The sequence below is a fragment of the Papio anubis genome, chromosome 2, assembly GCF_008728515.1.
Source record: "Papio anubis isolate 15944 chromosome 2, Panubis1.0, whole genome shotgun sequence".
Lineage (NCBI taxonomy): Eukaryota > Metazoa > Chordata > Mammalia > Primates > Cercopithecidae > Papio > Papio anubis.
The window spans coordinates 123,093,814-123,111,952 of NC_044977.1; the positions used below are offsets into that span (position 1 = coordinate 123,093,814).

The 18,139-nt window shown below is 38.0% G+C and overlaps 1 protein-coding gene across 6 annotated transcripts in view; it reads left to right on the forward strand.

Moving 5' to 3' along the window:
• GOLIM4 (golgi integral membrane protein 4) overlaps positions 1 to 16,753 on the forward strand; it is a 79,519-nt gene extending 62,766 nt beyond the window's left edge. For 3 of the 6 annotated variants that reach the window (XM_009201399.3, XM_017955729.2, XM_009201400.3), the window contains 7 exons: positions 1,051 to 1,334; positions 1,810 to 1,892; positions 3,294 to 3,403; positions 6,341 to 6,508; positions 6,842 to 6,910; positions 14,601 to 14,681; positions 15,010 to 16,753. In XM_009201399.3, the coding sequence (XP_009199663.1) occupies positions 1,051 to 1,334; positions 1,810 to 1,892; positions 3,294 to 3,403; positions 6,341 to 6,508; positions 6,842 to 6,910; positions 14,601 to 14,681; positions 15,010 to 15,156 (942 nt within the window). In that variant the 3' untranslated portion in view covers positions 15,157 to 16,753. Of the gene's footprint in view, positions 1 to 1,050; positions 1,335 to 1,809; positions 1,893 to 3,293; positions 3,404 to 6,340; positions 6,509 to 6,841; positions 6,911 to 7,246; positions 9,805 to 14,600; positions 14,682 to 15,009 lie in introns of those variants that run through there. The other 3 variants (XM_003894862.4, XM_017955730.2, XM_017955728.2) reach the window with 2 other exon arrangements.
• The last annotated feature ends 1,386 nt before the right edge of the window (positions 16,754 to 18,139 follow it).

An 18,139-nucleotide genomic window follows, 5' to 3' on the forward strand; every position in this document is an offset into this window, starting at 1 on the left:
TTTTCATTTAACATAAGGACCTCCAGTTCCATCCATGTCGCTGCATATGACAGGATTTCATTCTTTTTTATGACTGTGCCTATGTACCACATTTTCTTTATCCATTCATCCGTTGATGTATGCTTAGGTTGATTTCATGTTTTAGCCATTGTGAGTAATGCTGCAATAAACCTGAGAGTGCAGGTATCTCAATATAGCAATTTCCTTTCTTTTGGATATGTGCCCAGTAATAGGATTGCTGGATCATATGGTGGTTCTATTTTTAGCTTTTTGAGAAACCTCCATACTGCTTTTCATATTGGCTATACTAATTTACATTCTCACCGACAGTGTATGAGGGTTCCCCTTTCTCCACATCCTCACTAGCATTCATTGTTGCCTTTTTGATAAAAGCCATTATAACTGGGGTGAGATAGTATCTCAGGGAAGCAGAGTTTTAAGAATTGCTCTATCAGATTTCCCTTTTATCAGAAGGCACCATCTTCTCAGCCATTCTTAGTTTCTTTGGAAAAAAAGTTGAATATCTGCTTTTCCACTATAATCTGGACTGTGGCTTTTTTTTTTTTTTTTTTTTTTGGCTATGCTTTGCCTGGGATTGGTATATACATTACTAGAGTTAATTAGCATCCCTCAGTCTTAAACTGTTCATGGAAAAAGCCGTAGGCATAGCATCAGGTCACAGATTGCCCGGTTAACGTGAAGTTACCAAAGTTACCAACTACTTGTTTGTATCAGAGCCTTGTGAACATAAATTTTACAGTTTGAAACTGATATCTTCTGTTGTGCCTTCTGTTCCATTTGAGAAGGGAGCACATTGAAAATCTGCCTTAATACCAGCAGTTGGAAACATCTGCTGCTAAAGAAGCCAAGGGTGATTCAGAGAAAGTTGGGAAATAGGAGTTTTTGGACTTTATGTATAATCACAGTTCACCTGACAAATAGGCGTTAATAAGCCAGCCCTGCCTCCCGAGTTTGTCAGGAGAAACAAATGAAGAGAAAACCCAGAGGAAGTAACCCCTCTTGCTCTGCACCAATTCCTTTTCATCCCAGGTGTACCCTTCAGCCAAGCCAATGATCAAATTCCGATCACCCTATGAGGAGCAGTTGGAACAGCAGAGACTGGCAGTGCAGCAGGCGGAGGAGGCCCAGCGGCTGCGGGAACACCAGGAAGCTTTGCACCAGCAGAGGCTGCAGGGGCACTTACTACGGCAGCAGGAACAGCAGCAGCAGCAGCAACAGCAGCAGCAGCAGCAGCAGCAGCTGGCGAGAGAGATGGCCCTGCAGAGGCAGGCCAAGCTTGAGGAGGGCCGGCCGCAGCACCAAGAGCAGCTCCGGTAGCCTTCCCCTTCCTCAGTGAGCGAAGACAGCCCCTGCTCCAGTTTGCATACGCAGATTCAAAACAGTTTTGTGCATTTGTGATTCATGAAGTTAAGGGGCTCATATTACTCAAATAGCCAAGGCAGGACAGCTACTTGAAAATTAAATACCAAATATTTAATTTTAAAAATAATATTTTTTTCTGCTTAAAAGTGGTAGGTTAGGTCTCCAAATAGCCTTACAGGCTTTGTGCCAACTTTATTTTATTTTATCATTAAAAGATATTTTATCTTTTTAAGATACCTTTTGAAAGTGTATCTGGAATTTTTATTCTACCTAATTGCATACATAAGAGGTTTTTGAAAAGTTTTTATGGCTTCTTAAAAATGTTGAGAAATTTTGCTTTTTACTGTCTTTAAAGATAAATGACCTATGTCAAATTATGCCTCTGAATTTGTCTCACTGGATTTATCATGTTTGTGTCTCTCGTAGGCAGCAAGCTCATTATGATGCTATGGATAATGATATCGTTCAGGGAGCAGAGGACCAGGGAATCCAAGAAGAGGAAGGAGGTGGTGAGACTTCTTAGATGATGAATATTTTAATAAATTACTTGATAACATTGTGTATTACCAATGAGCCAATATTATATAACATCAATGAGCTATATGCATACCTGAGTAAGTGCAAAGGAGATTTGTGAATCATGTGTCTTTTTCTTAATCCTCTTAAGCAGTGCACACTGGTAGTGAAAAATGCTCAAGATAATCTGTTTCCTCTCTGTCATTTTGCCTGTAGTTTAAGCTTTTTATATACTAAATATAATATTTCTGACAAATTATTATAGTATTATTATGCTTTGGGAAACATCTACATTTTCTCCTTACCTTGGAAGTCCTTACGTCATTGCCTTAAAATGTTTTAAAATTCAGTCAATAGTAGCTTTCATTTATGGTAAGCACTTAATATATAACTTATCAAATATTGCTTACTGTTATAGTAGAACCAGAATGTAACTAACTTTCTCTTTGGCGCCACTAACACTTAGATGTGTATCCTTTTCTAAAAAGTCAAAAAAGAAAGTGATTACATACAACCTCCCTTAATAGCCTGTTGTGATATTTTACAGCTCTTACACAGTCAAGAAATTGTTTTCCTTGTGTCCCCTATGTGGCACTTTAAGCTTTTTTGTTCCAATATCAGTAAGACTAGAGAATGGTTTGTCCTCTTCTCTAAGTAGTAAATCCCTTTGTGCACTTGAAGCCTGATGGTAAGTTACCTTGTATCATTATTTTCTCTAGGCTTAGTACACTGCATATACTTAAACTTTCCTCTTCTATCTTAATTGTTTTAAGAAGTTTGCTTTTTTTTTTCTTCTCTTTCTTTTGTTCTTCTCTTTTTGTGCTCATACAATTCTCTTTATCTAAATATTTTTTCAAAAAGCAGCAAGTAAATGTCTGAGTATGAATGTGTGCTGTTCTTTGCTGTGGCAGTCGTCGTCATTACTGTATCAGAAAATATGTGATGGGCTATATTTGTTTCTGAGCTCCACAGATGGGGTTGTTCTTCCTTGCATTTCCTGAAACTATCAATTTCTTCTTTTGGAGCCCAGCTATTTCCTCGGATACTATCAAAATTAGTTGATTTCTTCCGCAGTGTCCAATCAACTGGGCTTTTTTTATTGAGAAAGTTTTGATTGTTGTTGTTTTCTTGCATATGGGGGAAAAATTACAGCCCCTGTGAAAAGTATTTATTTTAGAAGAAAAGTGTCTGACCCATATCATCTCTTTGGACGCACAGTCTGTGAAAAGAACATAACTTTATTTGGAAAAGCCAAGACATAGGCCTTATGTTGAGTTAACAGAGGTGGAGGTAATATGGTCTGTAGGAAAGTCCACTGGTGGCTTTTCTTTGAGTTGAAAGGGAAATCATGTTTGATTCATTTGGGGCTGATTTTAGTTTCTTTCATTTGCTAGCCTATGAAAGAGACAACCAGCACCAAGATGAAGCAGAAGGAGACCCAGGTAATAGACATGAGCCTCGTGAACAAGGACCCCGAGAAGTCGACCCAGAATCTGAGGCAGATGTAAGTACCCTCTCTTCTGCCCCTGACACATGGAAACTCATAAGGTGGGAAACAGAGTTGAAAATTTGCCTGATGCCAGCCTTCAGCCCCAGATATTTCTGTTACATCCTCAGCACAGAAGAAAAGTGGCTTGCATAATTATGTATGGGCAGTGTTTTTAACTGTAAACCATGGTGGACGTGTATGTGATGAGCTGGTTTAAAGAGTGCTCTAGGGAAAAAAACAGAATTTATTTTTTCTGATGACTTTTACATTAATTGAACTAAAACCTAGAAAAGCAAAATTGAGAGACATTGAAATGGCAGTAACTCTGAAAGATAGGGGGAGTAAAAGGCAAGTGTGGAAGTTGGAGATGGGACCAGAGAAAGGAAACTAACCCTTCCTGAGCGTGTCGAGCAGTCTGCTAGGGTGTTAGGTATGTTGTGTGGCTCTGTGTAACCTCTCAGCAGTCTAGTGACCGTTTTAATAAATATATGGATGAGGATGTGTGGTTTGAGACATGAAGGATTTGTTGGGTACAGGCCTTGGCACAAGAAAATTTTTTTTTTTTTTTTTTTGAGGCAGTCTGGCGCTGTATCACCAGGCTGGAGTGCAGTGGCGCGATCTGACTCACTGCAAGCTCCATCCCAGGTTCAGGCCATTCTCCTGCCTCAGCCTCGGTAGCTGGGGCCCCGGCCACGCCACTGCGCCAGCTAGTTTTGTATTTTACTAGTAGAGGCGAGGGTTTCACCATGTTAGCCAGGGTGGTCGATCTCCTGACCTGCGTGGTCCAGCCACGCCTGCGGCCTCCCAAAGTGGGGATTACAGGCTTGAGCCACAGCATGACCAGAAAATTTATAATATAAGTAGGTAGACATCTAATAACCAGCATTGTTATTTGTGTTTACCAAAAACGACTGAGACCTCCAGTTCAGCCAGGTGGGCTAGATCCTTGGCCCTGCCTACAAGCGAAGCAAGCAAATGTTTAGTGAGCCCGTTCCTGTGTGTATGTGTAGATGACTTTTACAACTTATTTTAACTGCCCGGTCATCTTTTGCTAATAGATATAAACTACCATGTTTATAGCAGTCAGTCTTTGCTATCACGTGGCTCTGTTTATATCGATCCAGTGGATTAAGAGGAGAACCCATGTCCTTGATAATCATCAAGAAAGTCTTCCTGCTAGCTCCTTGAAGGCCTCTTGATGGAAACAGCTTTTCCACTTAACTTGCACCAAGATGTGGCAGAACACCTTTCCCTGGCATTCCTTGCATCAAGATTTCTGAAAATATGCTTAAGGGAACCTAGTCTTGAAATATTTTCAGGAAAGAGCAAATACTTGAGAGCAGAAACAAATGAGAGAGCAAGAGACTATGAAAGAGGAAGAAAGCAAGTGTACAAAGGCCTGCAAATGTGCATGGGGTGGTAGGAAGGGTATCTCAGTCACTTGTTTGGGAACTGCTGTAGGCTTTGATTACTTGATTATATGATCCTTTACTTTCCTATCATCTGTTTATTTGTTCTGGGGAACATGCTGGGAAACACTGGCGTTTGTACCATTCTTACTTTTAATTAGAAATGGTTAATCCCACTTGTTCCTCTCTTTTTCTATTTTATTTGAATATAACAACTGTGCCTGCTAATTCATACCTGTTACTTGGTCAGAGTTGAGCTAGTCAATTTTATGAACTTTTGCAAAAGATATTTGGTACTTTCTTCTGAAATGAATGTTACATTTTTCCTGTATTTCCATACAACTTTTTGATAGTGCACTAAAGAAAATCCATATGACAAGAGATTGTGGAGTAATTAGAGTTTAGTGTGAAGGTGGCAATTTGTTAGTCTCTACATTCCCAAGAATAGTGTCATTTGCACTGGAATAGCATGGCCAGGGATGTGCAGATAATAGATCAGCTGAGACTGCAATGAACTCTCAAACATGTTCAAGACTCTGAAGTGAATTGAAGTAGAATCTTGTCTGGAGAAGACTGATAGAGACCAAATCCTACTCTGTGGCTTTACTGTCTCTTAGAAGCATTTACAGCTTTAGTAAGTGTCCTGTTGATGACCTGGGAGTGTTTGGGGCACCTCATGACAAGCATCACCGTTCTTGCCCATCTCAGGCTCTAAAATCTAAATCTTTATGAGAATGTGTATTATTTGGAAGGTGCTTTGGGAGCTTAAGTGGAAAATTGAAATAATTCTAAAGTTGATAATATGAAGGGCCTTTGTTGAGCACAGTAACTTGGGAGATGATTTAGGGAGGACATTTTTCATAATATATTGCCCTGTTGGGCAGTTGGGTAGCTCAGACCTCTTTAACTCCCATCTCTTGCCGGTTTGACAGCTCTCTATTTCATGGGAGTGATTGTTAATAAAGACATTGGATCCATACTAGAAAATGACCGTTTCCTTTTGAGTTAGCCTTTTTCTTGTCTTGTCTCCTTTTCACATCCTTTTTATAGATCCTTTCTGGTATGGGCCTTTTTTCCCATCAACCACTTTTCACCTCTGACATGTTAAACATTGCTTGCACAGGGAAGTTAGTATAAAAATCAACATAGCAGTGAAATGAGTTAATTGCCCATCTAAATCCCCCCACCTAAATTAGTATTTTTTTTCTCACGTGGTCCTCTGACTTTTATTAATTATTTTCTTGTTTATTCAGTTCTGTTCACAGTACTTGTGTCAGTAGAGTTTTGAGGACTATTTTGAAATCACTTGCAGGGAAGAAGTGCTATTTGTACCTCATTCTGGTTCATCAAGCCTCTGACAAGTAAAGCAGGAGTTTTCTCTTTTGACAGTGCGATGCTTGATTCTTGTGAGTCTTGGCAAGGATAGATCTGAACAATTCAGGGAAGGACGATTTCATTTTCTACCAGTGTGTAGCCTTTCAAATGAAATTAAACTTGATCCTCAGTTTTGAAGTGATAGTTGCTTTTTATTAAAATTTTACAGAGGGCAGCTGTAGAGGATATAAACCCAGCAGATGACCCTAATAATCAAGGTGAGGATGAATTTGAAGAAGCTGAACAAGTGAGAGAAGAAAATTTGCCAGATGAAAATGAAGAGCAAAAACAAAGTAATCAAAAGCAAGAGAATACAGAAGTGGAGGAACATTTGGTGGTAAGCAGATGCCACGAGGAAAGGCTGGATTTAACTGGGGTATTTTAACAAACATCTGGTTTATGTAAAAGGCTAGTCATAATCTACAGTGACGGAAGGTTTGCCACTTTGGTGGTTTTTAGGCCACTTTATCACATGATATGCCTGTACTCTGAGAGAGAGGGTAACAGACATCCTGGGCTTTGTATTGGAAATGATTACTCATCATTTCCTGGCCCCAGATGCTTTGAAAGTGCCCTTTTCATGGTGGCATGCTTGTTCTTTGTCCCAGAGTACTGTGTAAAAGGCATCTCTGATGTACAGTAACATGAACCTCCCCTTTTGTTTCAACAGATGGCAGGAAATCCAGACCAGCAGGAGGATAATGTTGATGAACAGTACCAAGAAGAGGCAGAAGAGGAGGTAGTAAGAATTGAATCCCAGAGACTGATCAGATGGGTCTATCACATACACTAACTTTAAACAAACCTCAGCACTATTGACTTTGACATGCCTTCCGTAGAAATGTTCAGAAAGATTTAAGCAGGATAAGAAAGGGTTGTTTAAAGCAAAAATGGATCATGGCACTGGAGACGTTTGGTTAGAAGATAACAAATGCAGGGTAATAGAATCCATCTCTTTGGTTCTCACCTGAAATTTTGAATTAAGAAAGTATTTAACTTTTCAGGAATGGTGGACTTAGATTTGTGTGATCTTTTGTAAAAGAATATTTTCTCCTGTCTCCCTCTGCACATTCAGGGAATCCAAACTGGCCCCGGAACTTTCTCTTCAGGCATCTCCCTGGTGCCTACCTCACAGCAATACCCCAGAGTGTCTATCGGAATCCACTTAACACCCTCCAAACATTTTTGTACATTTTACAGTCTCTCCTTCTGGCCTATTCCCTATAAGAATTCAGTATCTTAATTAAATTTAACAATAAAGAGGGAAGAAAAAGGTGTAAAGAGCTCAGTTGAATAAAATGCAAAGATAGAGTTTCTTAATATTTTATTTTAGTTTGCTTTTCATTGTAAACTTCGGGCATCTTGTTAATTAGATATAAGTAGCATTTATTGTGGTGCTACTTATGGTGTAATTGATTTATTATGGTGCTGCATGTGGTGTAATTGGTGAATGCTGTTTGTTGTAGCCATTTTATCACAGCATTCTGCTGTATAAACAACTGCAATATTTTAGAGTCTGATACAAATTAGGCCAAAACCCTGTATTTAGTCTCATTATGGACCAGTAAGTAGTTCCCAAATTAAAACCCTGGTTCAGAGCTGCTTCTCAGCCAGGTGTCTTGCAAATGTGTGGTTTTTATCCCTAAGGGGAACTCCATGGGAGGATGGACATATGGCAGGCTAAACAGACACACCCCACCACTGGAGATCCTGTGCAGACTTCATGAGCTGTGCTCTCACACACACAGTTCCTTCGAATAGGTCTGCTTTCTTATTCTTACTGATTTTCTAAGCTTTTCAGAGCTGATGAGAAAATTTGTGCTTATACCAGGAAAACAGAAAAGGATGTTGCTCTTTAGGGTCACTGGCAACATCTCTAATAACATGCACTTTTCTGGCTTGATCTTTTTGTTCTTTGGTTTATCATCCTAATCAAGACCCTTGGCTGTCTTGTCAGAAAGAGAGCAGCAGAGAAAATAGTGACCTTGAATATTAAGACATTAGGCAAGGAAAAGATACTCATCCAGGCTTCTCATATAACAGGATGTCTAGAGTAATACCACTTTGTTTTATTATGTCCAATACTAGGAATCTTTGAGGGATTAAAAGAGAAAAGGTTCACCTTGGCCTCTTTTTAAAAATTCAGAAGGTTAAACATAAAATTTTAATCAGTGTTTACTGATTCCTTTTCAATTTTATTTTATGATCAGTTAAGATGGAGGAGAGAAATCCTGAGATCCAAGAGGAATCAAGAGTAGAAAGAGAAGAAAGACAGAGGCAAGAGGGAAGGAGAATGGTGCTAAGACAGAGGAGGTTGCTCTGGCTGAGTGCTGCCTAACCTCAGCAACTGCTCCTCATCCTGCCAATCATCCCCTTCAGATCTACTGGACTGACAGGACTCTTTCTCTTGCACCTGGCCCCAGGTCCTAATTCTGTTTCCCTGGTTCCCTGCCAAAAATTCTTTAAGCAGTGTTCAGGCCTCCTCCGGCATGTGCTCCAGGTTGCCACCCTGTCACTGAGAACTGTTGCTCCATGTGCCCCTAGAGGAAGTCCCACATGCCTTTTATTCTTCCCAGTGTAACTTTCCTCTCTGCCCCTCGAGTGTCCCTTGTTCATGCTGTGATGTATTTTTGTGGTTATGAGATGATTAATGTTTGTATCTTCCCACCTCTGTCCATGGTTCCCAGGTCTTCCCTTGAGAGAGGAGAAGAGTGGTTCCCAAACACCATTTAGGCACTGGTGATAGAGACAAAGTTCTTGTCAGACTATGGCAAAATGAGAAAAATAAAGCGGAACATAGAATATGGAAACACATATTGCATTGTTTATAAGTGCCTATGTGTGTGAAACCTCATTGGTGGAAGCACTCTGAAAACCATGAAATGTTATGGAACTGTGCATTTTTTTTTTGTTTTTTTGTTTTTTCAAATCTCCATTAAACCTTAGAGTCTTGCAGCTGCCCCAGCTAACCACTAGAATGCAAGGCCTGTGGCTGCCATCGCTTCCCTTCCCCTCCAGCGTACAGACTTGTTTCTGTCAGCATTTCCTCCTGGGGAAGAATTGCATCTTGCCTGGGCCACACCTGTTCAGAGGTATAGCCCATCAAACTTATAGACTTGGCCTCTAAGAGTAGAGGACCCAAAAGAAGTATGATTTTAGGAAATTTATACTACTCTGCCTTCTTTTATCTTAGTGCAGTAGTATTATCTTTCCAAGACATAAAAATTATTATTACTTACAAACATTTCTTGTGTCTTGTTTGGGATTGTTTGAGTGGAAGGCATGATCCTTTCCTCACATTGCTTACATTCCAAATGTTTTATCACCTTGTAAGCAGACAAGACAATTTATGGCATTGTCAAAAAGTGCTATGTACGCTTTAAAATTATTTACATGTTCAAAAATATATAGATTAAATGACAAAAAATCAGAATACTTTAATTTCCCTCAATGTAACTGAAAACAGATTAATCTAAACATGCAGAAGAGAACAAGTACAAGGCATTTGTTCACCTTCACTGGCCGAATGAATATGTGCATACAACATGAGACTGCCAGCCTGTAAATCACCATGTCAAGAAGCTTTTCTTTTTTTGTTATTTTTTGTTTTTTGAGATAGAGTCTCACTGTCTCCCAGGCTAGAGTGCAATGACGTGATCTTGGCTCACTGCAACTTTTGCCTTCTGGGTTCAAGTAGTTCTCCTGCCTCAGCCTCCCGAGTAGCTGGGATTACAGACATCTGCCCCCACACCGGCTAATTTTTGTATTTTTAATAGAGATGGGATTTTGCCATGCTGGCCAGGCTGGTCTTGAACTCCTGACCTCAGGTGATCCTCCCACCTCTGCCTCCCAAAATGCTGGGATTACAGACGTGAGCCACCATGCCCGGCTAAGAAGCTCTTCAATTGGAAAAAACTCTCTTGTTAAAGCAGGGTGTTCGTCACTATAGCTAATGTTGCTGAAGGCCTTTTGTTCATCACATTCTGTTTATTTCTTTGGATCCTACTGTTCTTACCTACTTGAGGCTCAGCTTTCTGCCCTTGCACACCCATAATATCTTCAATATGTGAAAGAAAGGTGTTAATAGACACCAGGAGAGGGTATCTAGCCAAAGCCCATTTCAGACACTTTTCAGTGGACCTGTTTTATTTTGGATTTGGCTGTTTGTTAAACTTTGTGTCATCAGATAAGGCTCATTTCTAAAATGCCTAAAACATAGTAGATAAAAATGAGTAACAAGAAGCATTGTTTGGGAAATATGACAAAGCATTTTGACAGCTTTAGCAGGATGCTAAGAGGGCCAGTTGTGGGAGACATAATCTGTATGTCTACACTATAAAAGAATAACATTTGGCTTCTGCTTATTATTCTAGGCATATTTTAAAGATCAGTTAGAACCTCCATATCATTTTGTTCCTTTTCATTACCGAGAAGCCTTACTTAAAGGCATTACTGCATTACTGCCTTTAAGATGAGTTTACATTGCTTTTGCCCCAAATATCAGTAATATATTACTACAATAATAATGTGTGTCTAACTAAGAGTCTGTTCTCTATATGTCTAGAAGGTTACAGCATTTTCATTTGTGGGTTCCCTAAAGAGTGGTTGAAATCAGTGGTCTCTAAATAAGATTATATTGACAACTGGTAAACAAGCTAAATTTTCTATAGCCTATCTCCAGAGACTAATGAGATAACCTAGCATCCGTTGTTACTCAAGGAAATAGTTCTTTGTCTTTGCTGTGAATAAGGATCACCTTGAGTTTGTGGCATATACAGATTTTGGACCAGGCCCTTACCCTTGAGATTTTGATCTTATCTGTTATGGAACCTAGGAAGCAGAGTTCTTCATAAGTGCCCCTTCACCCACCCGCCACCAGCTGATTCGGATGGCTCAGGATCATACTGTTTGGAGAAATAGTCCTAGGGCAGACAGTTGTGGATGGCATTTGGGAAGTCTGAAACTCCTATCTGTGTATATATGCCCATTTGCTAAAGACTTTCTAACCAAAGTCTTAAAAGGGTGCATGACTCCCCAACCACACATACGTACAGGAAATTAAGGATCATTGAATTTTCACCCAATGCTTTCATTTTACATGTAAGAAACTTGGGCTTCAGAGGGGTTAGTTAAAAATTTGAAGGTTGCATAGCTTTTATTTATTGCCGGAAACATGATTAGAGCTCACCTAGGTCTGATTTTAAAGGCTAACATAATTAAGTGTACCATGCACAGTAACTATATAGTTGATATGGGGAAGTTCTTTATAGAAATAAGTGAATATAGACAGAATGATGGAAATAGAAAGTGACCATTTTTTTGTAACCCCTAATTGAAGCAAATGATCTAAGCAACAATCATCAGTGAATGATGTCACTAGATGAACAGAGGTCAGGGAACTTCACCATGAAGGGATCAGGCTGTTACCAACTGAGCTCACTGGCCAACCTTAGCATTACTAAAAGTGGGACAAATAAATGTGTGTGTCTCCTGATGTGATTAAAAAAATAGGAAATGTACACCATCACCTCGGAAATACCCTTGTTTTTAAAATCGAACCTGAGTTCCTTCAAACTTTTATGCTAACATCCATTTATAGGAAATGTTGGGACTAGAGAAATGAGTTAAGTGATATAAAGAAGCAGATAAATTCAGAATGTGGGTCATTTTACAGGACTGCAAATCCATAGCAGTAGGGAAAAAAGAGGGGAGTGAATCCCGTGTTATTGTGCTGTTCCTTTAAATCATGATTAGAACAAACCAACTGTAAACAGACATTAAGACAATCATAAAAATGTAAGTGTGGATGAGACATCAGATGCTACTATGGAATTATTTTATCAGGTGTGATAATCACATTATGATTATGTAAGTCTATTGTTTTTAGATATATATATATATATATACTGTGATATGTGAGGGTGAAATTACATGACATCTAGAATTTTTAAGAATAATTCACTGTAAAAAATAGAAAAGTGATAGATGATGCAGGTGTTGCAATATTGAGATAGCTTTTGAACATTGGTGGTGGCTGTAAGGGGTTTATTGAATAATTTTCTTTGTTTGCATGTGCCTGAAGATTTTCATAACCAAAACGATTGACCTTATGATTTATACAGTTAGAAATGCTGCAAAGCCAAGGCTTTAGTCAAGGTCTTTCTCACTCCATAGTATGTGTTAGGAGTTGGCAAACTACAGGCTGCAGCCTAGTTCGTAAGTGAAGTTTTATTGGAACACAAACATGTCTGTTTACATATTGTCTATAGTTTTTTGTTTTCTTTTTTTGTGTGTGTATGTGCTAAATAGAGTGGTCAAGTTGTATTGTTGTGAGAGAGATCTTATGGCCCAGAAAGCCTAAATATTTACTATCTGGCCCTTCACACAAAAAGTTTGCTGATCCCTGATTTAGATATTCTTCCTACCATATGGCATAGACTCAAGGCTGTTTTTTCCCCCACTCTCAGCTGCAACATTTTAATGTTTATAAATAATACATTTTCATTATTAAGGCTATAGAAGACATGTCTTTGTTAATCAAAATTAACAGGGACACTTCAGCAATTTAATGACGTTTCAATTAGACCTTAAGACAGCCTGAAGTAAGTGCTTCATTGTTTTCATCCCAATGTCTTGTGGAATGTTACTATGAGGTTCTATGACTATGGGCACAGGCGATGTTATGGACCACTGATAGAAACGTAGGGTGAGACAAGATAGGTGTCTTTAGCTCGTTCCACCAGGAAATATGAATACAATAGATACTCAGTGCCTTTGTCCTCAAAATGTATTTCTTTGGTACCAGGTTAGTTTAGGAGGTGTGAGTTAAACTAGCGCTGGACTGGTTAGAAGAGATTCACAAATGTTTGGCTCTGCCCAGGGTATCTTTAGAGAGTCACCTTTGTAGGCTCTCGACAGGCCAAGTTTTGTCCAAAGCTCTTCTGCTGCAATTCATTCTTGTCTCACCTGAGCTGCACACATTCAGGCAGCACATAATTTGTTTCTCTTGAATTATAGCATCTGTATACTTTTCTTCCTTTGTTCATTCCTTAGATTTTTCAACAGCCCCCTCCACTCCCCCCACCAAAATATGTGATTTTTGTGTTATTCAAGGATCTTATACTCTGATCCTGGAAGAGATCGGACTTTCTTTGGTATTAGGAGACTGCATTATACTTAACCGATGTTCAGCAGTTTTTTTGAAATGTATTCAAGTGACTTAAACATTTTGGCATATGTATAGTTTTCAAAATAGTTAACAAGTTAGAAAATGCCCTACCCTGTTTTTCTGTGAGATACGATCATTAAATAGAGACTGTTTAGCACAAATATTTGGATACTTGCTTTAGTTTACGTTTTGAGATAAATATTGGGATCATGTACACAGTGATAATAGTGCACATAAAGGAAAACTACTTAAAACAGAAAGGTTGTATTAGAACACTAAAGAGAGAGGAATTTTTGAGGCAGGTCAATAGATGATTTCATAAAGAAATTGAAATGATTGTATTTTATTTTCTAGATATTTTAGCCAGAGAAATATATTCTTAAGTATAGAATAGATACATAAAATTTCTGCTACATTGTATGTAGGCAGTGGTGTCTACTTTTTGTGCCTTTACAGAGGATTTACAGAGGCTGTGGGTTGGACAAGCTTGATCTAGATAGTGACTTGAATAAGACAGGCAGTTCCTGCCTCCATAGAACTTACATTGTGTCACAGCTCTCAGATTTCTACAGTTCTCCCATATGGAGAAATGGGAATTTTAATTTTATTATTTTATTTTTGAGAAGACAGGGTCTTGCCCTGTCACCGAGGCTGTTGTGCAGTGGCACAAACATAGCTTACTGCAACTTTGACCTCCAGATCTCAAGTGATCCTCTGCCTCAGCCTCCTGCATAGCTGAGACTACAGGCATGCACCACTATGCCCAGCTAATTTTATAAATTTTTTTTTTTTTTTTTTTTGTAGAGACAGGGTCTCACTTTGTTTTCCAGGACTCAAATTCCTGGGCTCAAGTGATCTCTTGCCTCAGTCCCACAAAGTGCTGGGATTACAGGTGTGAGCCACCACGCCTGGCCAGAATTTTTTGTTTTAAAAGCTAAATATCTTCGGGTGTTTTATATTTGGAATTTTAACCATTATTCAAATAAATCAAAAATTCAGACACAAAAGTCCTACATTCAGGATCAATCACATTGATTTTTGTAACAGGTGTATTATACATTTCTTCACACCTAGTAGATAAATCCTTGACATATTTTTTCAGTTGTATATTGAGTTTAGTTTTGCTTCTGCTATTTTGAATGAACTTTTTGGAAATCAAAATATATTATTGCAAGTGTTTAAGTGATAACAGTGTCAAAATATATTATTGCAAGTGCCTAAAAGACTAAAGTGTTTAAATGATACCTGTGGTTTGTTTTAGGTTCAGGAAGATTTGACTGAAGAGAAAAAAAGGGAACTGGAGCATAATGCTGAAGAGACCTATGGTGAAAATGATGAAAATGTATGTCTCGGATACATATTTCTATTGAGCACTTGAGTGTTTGTGGGTGTGCATGTGTATAGGAGAGATACATGTATTTGGGATAGGTACCAGTGGGTAATGGTGTCTCTGAGTTACCACTGAATTTAACAGGCCCACCTGAAATTAGGAAAAGTTGTGACAACATGAAAAGTAGGAGAGACAGCAGCCCTGTTGCTTACGTACCATTTTTTCTTCCTTGTTTTTTTCCTCCAAAAATGAGTAACTTTTCATCCTGTTTTTAGAGAGAATTATTTATCACTAACTCTACACTATCTCTTAGTTTTTCTTTTTTCTTTTTAATTTTAAGGCTGATGATAAAAATGATGGAGAAGAGCAAGAAGTTCGAGATGACAACCGCCCCAAGGGCCGAGAGGAACACTACGAGGAGGAAGAAGAGGAGGAAGAAGACGGGGCTGCAGTTGCTGAGAAATCGCATCGAAGAGCTGAAATGTAGCTGTGCCCAGTTTCTAGACAATGCTCAGCCAACGGATTCTTTTCAAGCTGCTCAAACATAAATCTGCCTACTGAACTCTAGGATATTTAATTACAAAAATCAAGAACTTAGACTTTTTTAAAACTTTTGTATTAGAAATATGCATACATTTATATGAATATATTTTGATAACATAGGTCTAGAGCTTCTTTTATATTCAAGCTAAACATGAAAAAGAAGAAAAACAATAAGGTAAACCTGAGCCCCCATGTCCCAATTTTTTTAATAGATTATGTGATGTTGGAAAGGTCATTGATTTTGTGTATGTTTCAGCGTGTTACCTTTCTGGCTTCCAGTTTCCAGGTGTTCTTTGCCTTTGATAAAATACAGGATTTAAGAACAGAGAGTACTGCAAAATGCCATGCAAACTTTAAAGAGAATGGCCCGTTTACTAATTGCTGCCCTTCTGATGTCTTTATGTATAGTTCTGATAGAATTTTCACCAGTCTGTGTATCTCTGGAGTGAGATCTGTGTGCAAAGTGACATACAACTGGAAAGCCTTTTTTGTTGTAAAGACATTGTTTTTCCGACTTTTCCGATCAGTTAGAAAAATGTTTGTCATTGCTTTAAAATCATAGCTGTTCTGCTTAAGAGGAATTGAATTTAAAAATGAGAGAGTATTAAAACGCACGTGGCAGTATCCTGGTCTTAATCAGATATTGCAGTGTTCAAACGAGGTATGGACACATCAACATATTCACCTTTTTGAAGGACTAGTGACTTGTTTAAAAACTAGTGAGTGTTTGTGTGTGGTGTTTTCTATGTGAGCACCCATTCTCAATTTTTTTTTTTTTTCTGAAGCCTTTGATTGATATTCTTGTTTCAGTATCTGGTTCCCTACAAGTAAAATATATTTCCTCTTTAAGCTCTGTGCCTCAATATGCAATCACTATGATAATAAATATGAATATGAAGACATACCAAACTGCAAATAGGATTATTTTTGAAAACTATATGGTGAAACATATGGTGATATGATAGACTCTTCTGATTTTTCTGTTTGCTGGGATTGGGTCTGCTTTTTGCCTATGTGTAAGGCATTTTAATGATTGTGAATATAATAGATTCCTTAAAATAAGAAAATTAAAAATCAGAAACTTCCCTTGGAGTAGAGACATTTCAGTTGCAAGTATAAAGATTTTTAAATATATAGCACTAAGTTATATAATTCATATGTGTGTGGTTTTGTATTAATACTCAAAATTAATAAAAACAAATTTCATTTTCTATCATTATTGTATGAATGTAATTTTATTTTTTAATAACCACACTCATAGATGGTTTTGATTGTTCCAGTTGAGTGATTGTGTATGTATGCATAGGAATGTTTTGTTCAGATGTACTTTGTATTTCCAATAATCAGAAATCTTACCTTTATGTATAAAAACCCATTATGTAATGTAAAATGTATAATATTGTACATAATATTCAGAATACAATTATTTTGGTAAATTAGGTTGTATTTTTAATGTCCCAGTTGCAGTATTTAATTATTTGAACCATACTGAAAGTTGGTAATAGTCAATAAAGCTAAAAAAAGGTGGCAAATCTTTTAAACTATGTGGTTTCTTACTAGTTTATGACCTTCTAGCATTCTTCAGTTCTTTTTCATAAAAATAAAAATTTTAAGAGATGCCAATATAAATTAATGAATTATAAAGTGCCTTTTCCCACCTGCTTCTGTTTTCTGTATCTTTCTCTACTTTGATTGGCATGTGATTTTTCCCCCTTTTTCTAAAGAAAGAGCTAAAGATGTTTATTTTATTTGAGCTGATTCTGAGGGAAGAAAAAAGAGGGGCAGAAAGCATGAGAGTGTCATGTGCATGCACACACACAAAATAAACAAAAAACTATTAAATCCCCCTAGGAAAGCAACAATCACAAACCCTTCTACTCTCTGTATGACACCAAGTTATAGGACCATTCTAACGAATGTCTAGAGGAGAACTAATCAGCCTGAGCTGATCTCCATTAATGAAGTGACAAGAAATAAAACATCACCTGTATTTATCCTGCCAATTAGTCTGTGACTTTGGTACAACCAGTAAATCAAAGGATTTGGTACCAGGAATATAGTCGGGGTTGGGGGTGGGGGTTGTTGGGGGAAGGCACGTTTATTAGCAATGAGTATAACTGGGCACAACAAAACTAGTACACATGCAATGACTGGTTATTTGCAAGAGTGATTTGGAAGAGATCTAGGAGTAAGAGCATAATCTTAGCCACATGTGCCAGTGACTGACTTTTACAAAGGAAAACTATTGATGTGTATTGAATACCTTCATAGTCTAAGAAGTATGTGAATAGGATCCACTTTAATCGCCACAGTATTCTGTAAGTTTAATGGAATCCCCTTCTCACAACTGAAGAACCTTGTCTTCCAAAGCACTTAACATTTAACTTCTTTTAATGCTTAGTTTTGTTTTTAGTTCTATTATGTTGTGGTACATCTATACTATGGCATCTTACACAGCCATTAAAAAGAGTGAGTTAATTCTATTTCTGAATCACCTTCTGTGGCTTCCGTTTTACTGTCTTTTCCTAGTTTTTTTCCTAGCATACTGACTACATTCTCCATCTTTTTTTATAGGTTCCTCTTCTTATGCCTGCTCTTTCAATATTAATGCTCCTCAGGTTTTGTGCTAGAGTTATTTTTTCTGTTTAATCCTCTTCCCACCCGTTGTTATACAAATGTCTTGAATCTATTTCCTTAGCCTAGCTTTCTGTGTCCCATCCTATGTAAAATTTGTAAGTTTCAAAACAATTTGCCTTGTTAAAACCTGCTTCTCTTTCTAGGCTTTCTGTCTCAACTCATGATGTTTCCCTAAACAAAAACATGAAGTTTGTCCTTGATTCTGTCTCCTCTCCTTTTGACCGCTATCAAAATATCCTCAGATTTGCCCACCTCCATACTCACTATTTTGGTTCAGACCCCTGTTATCT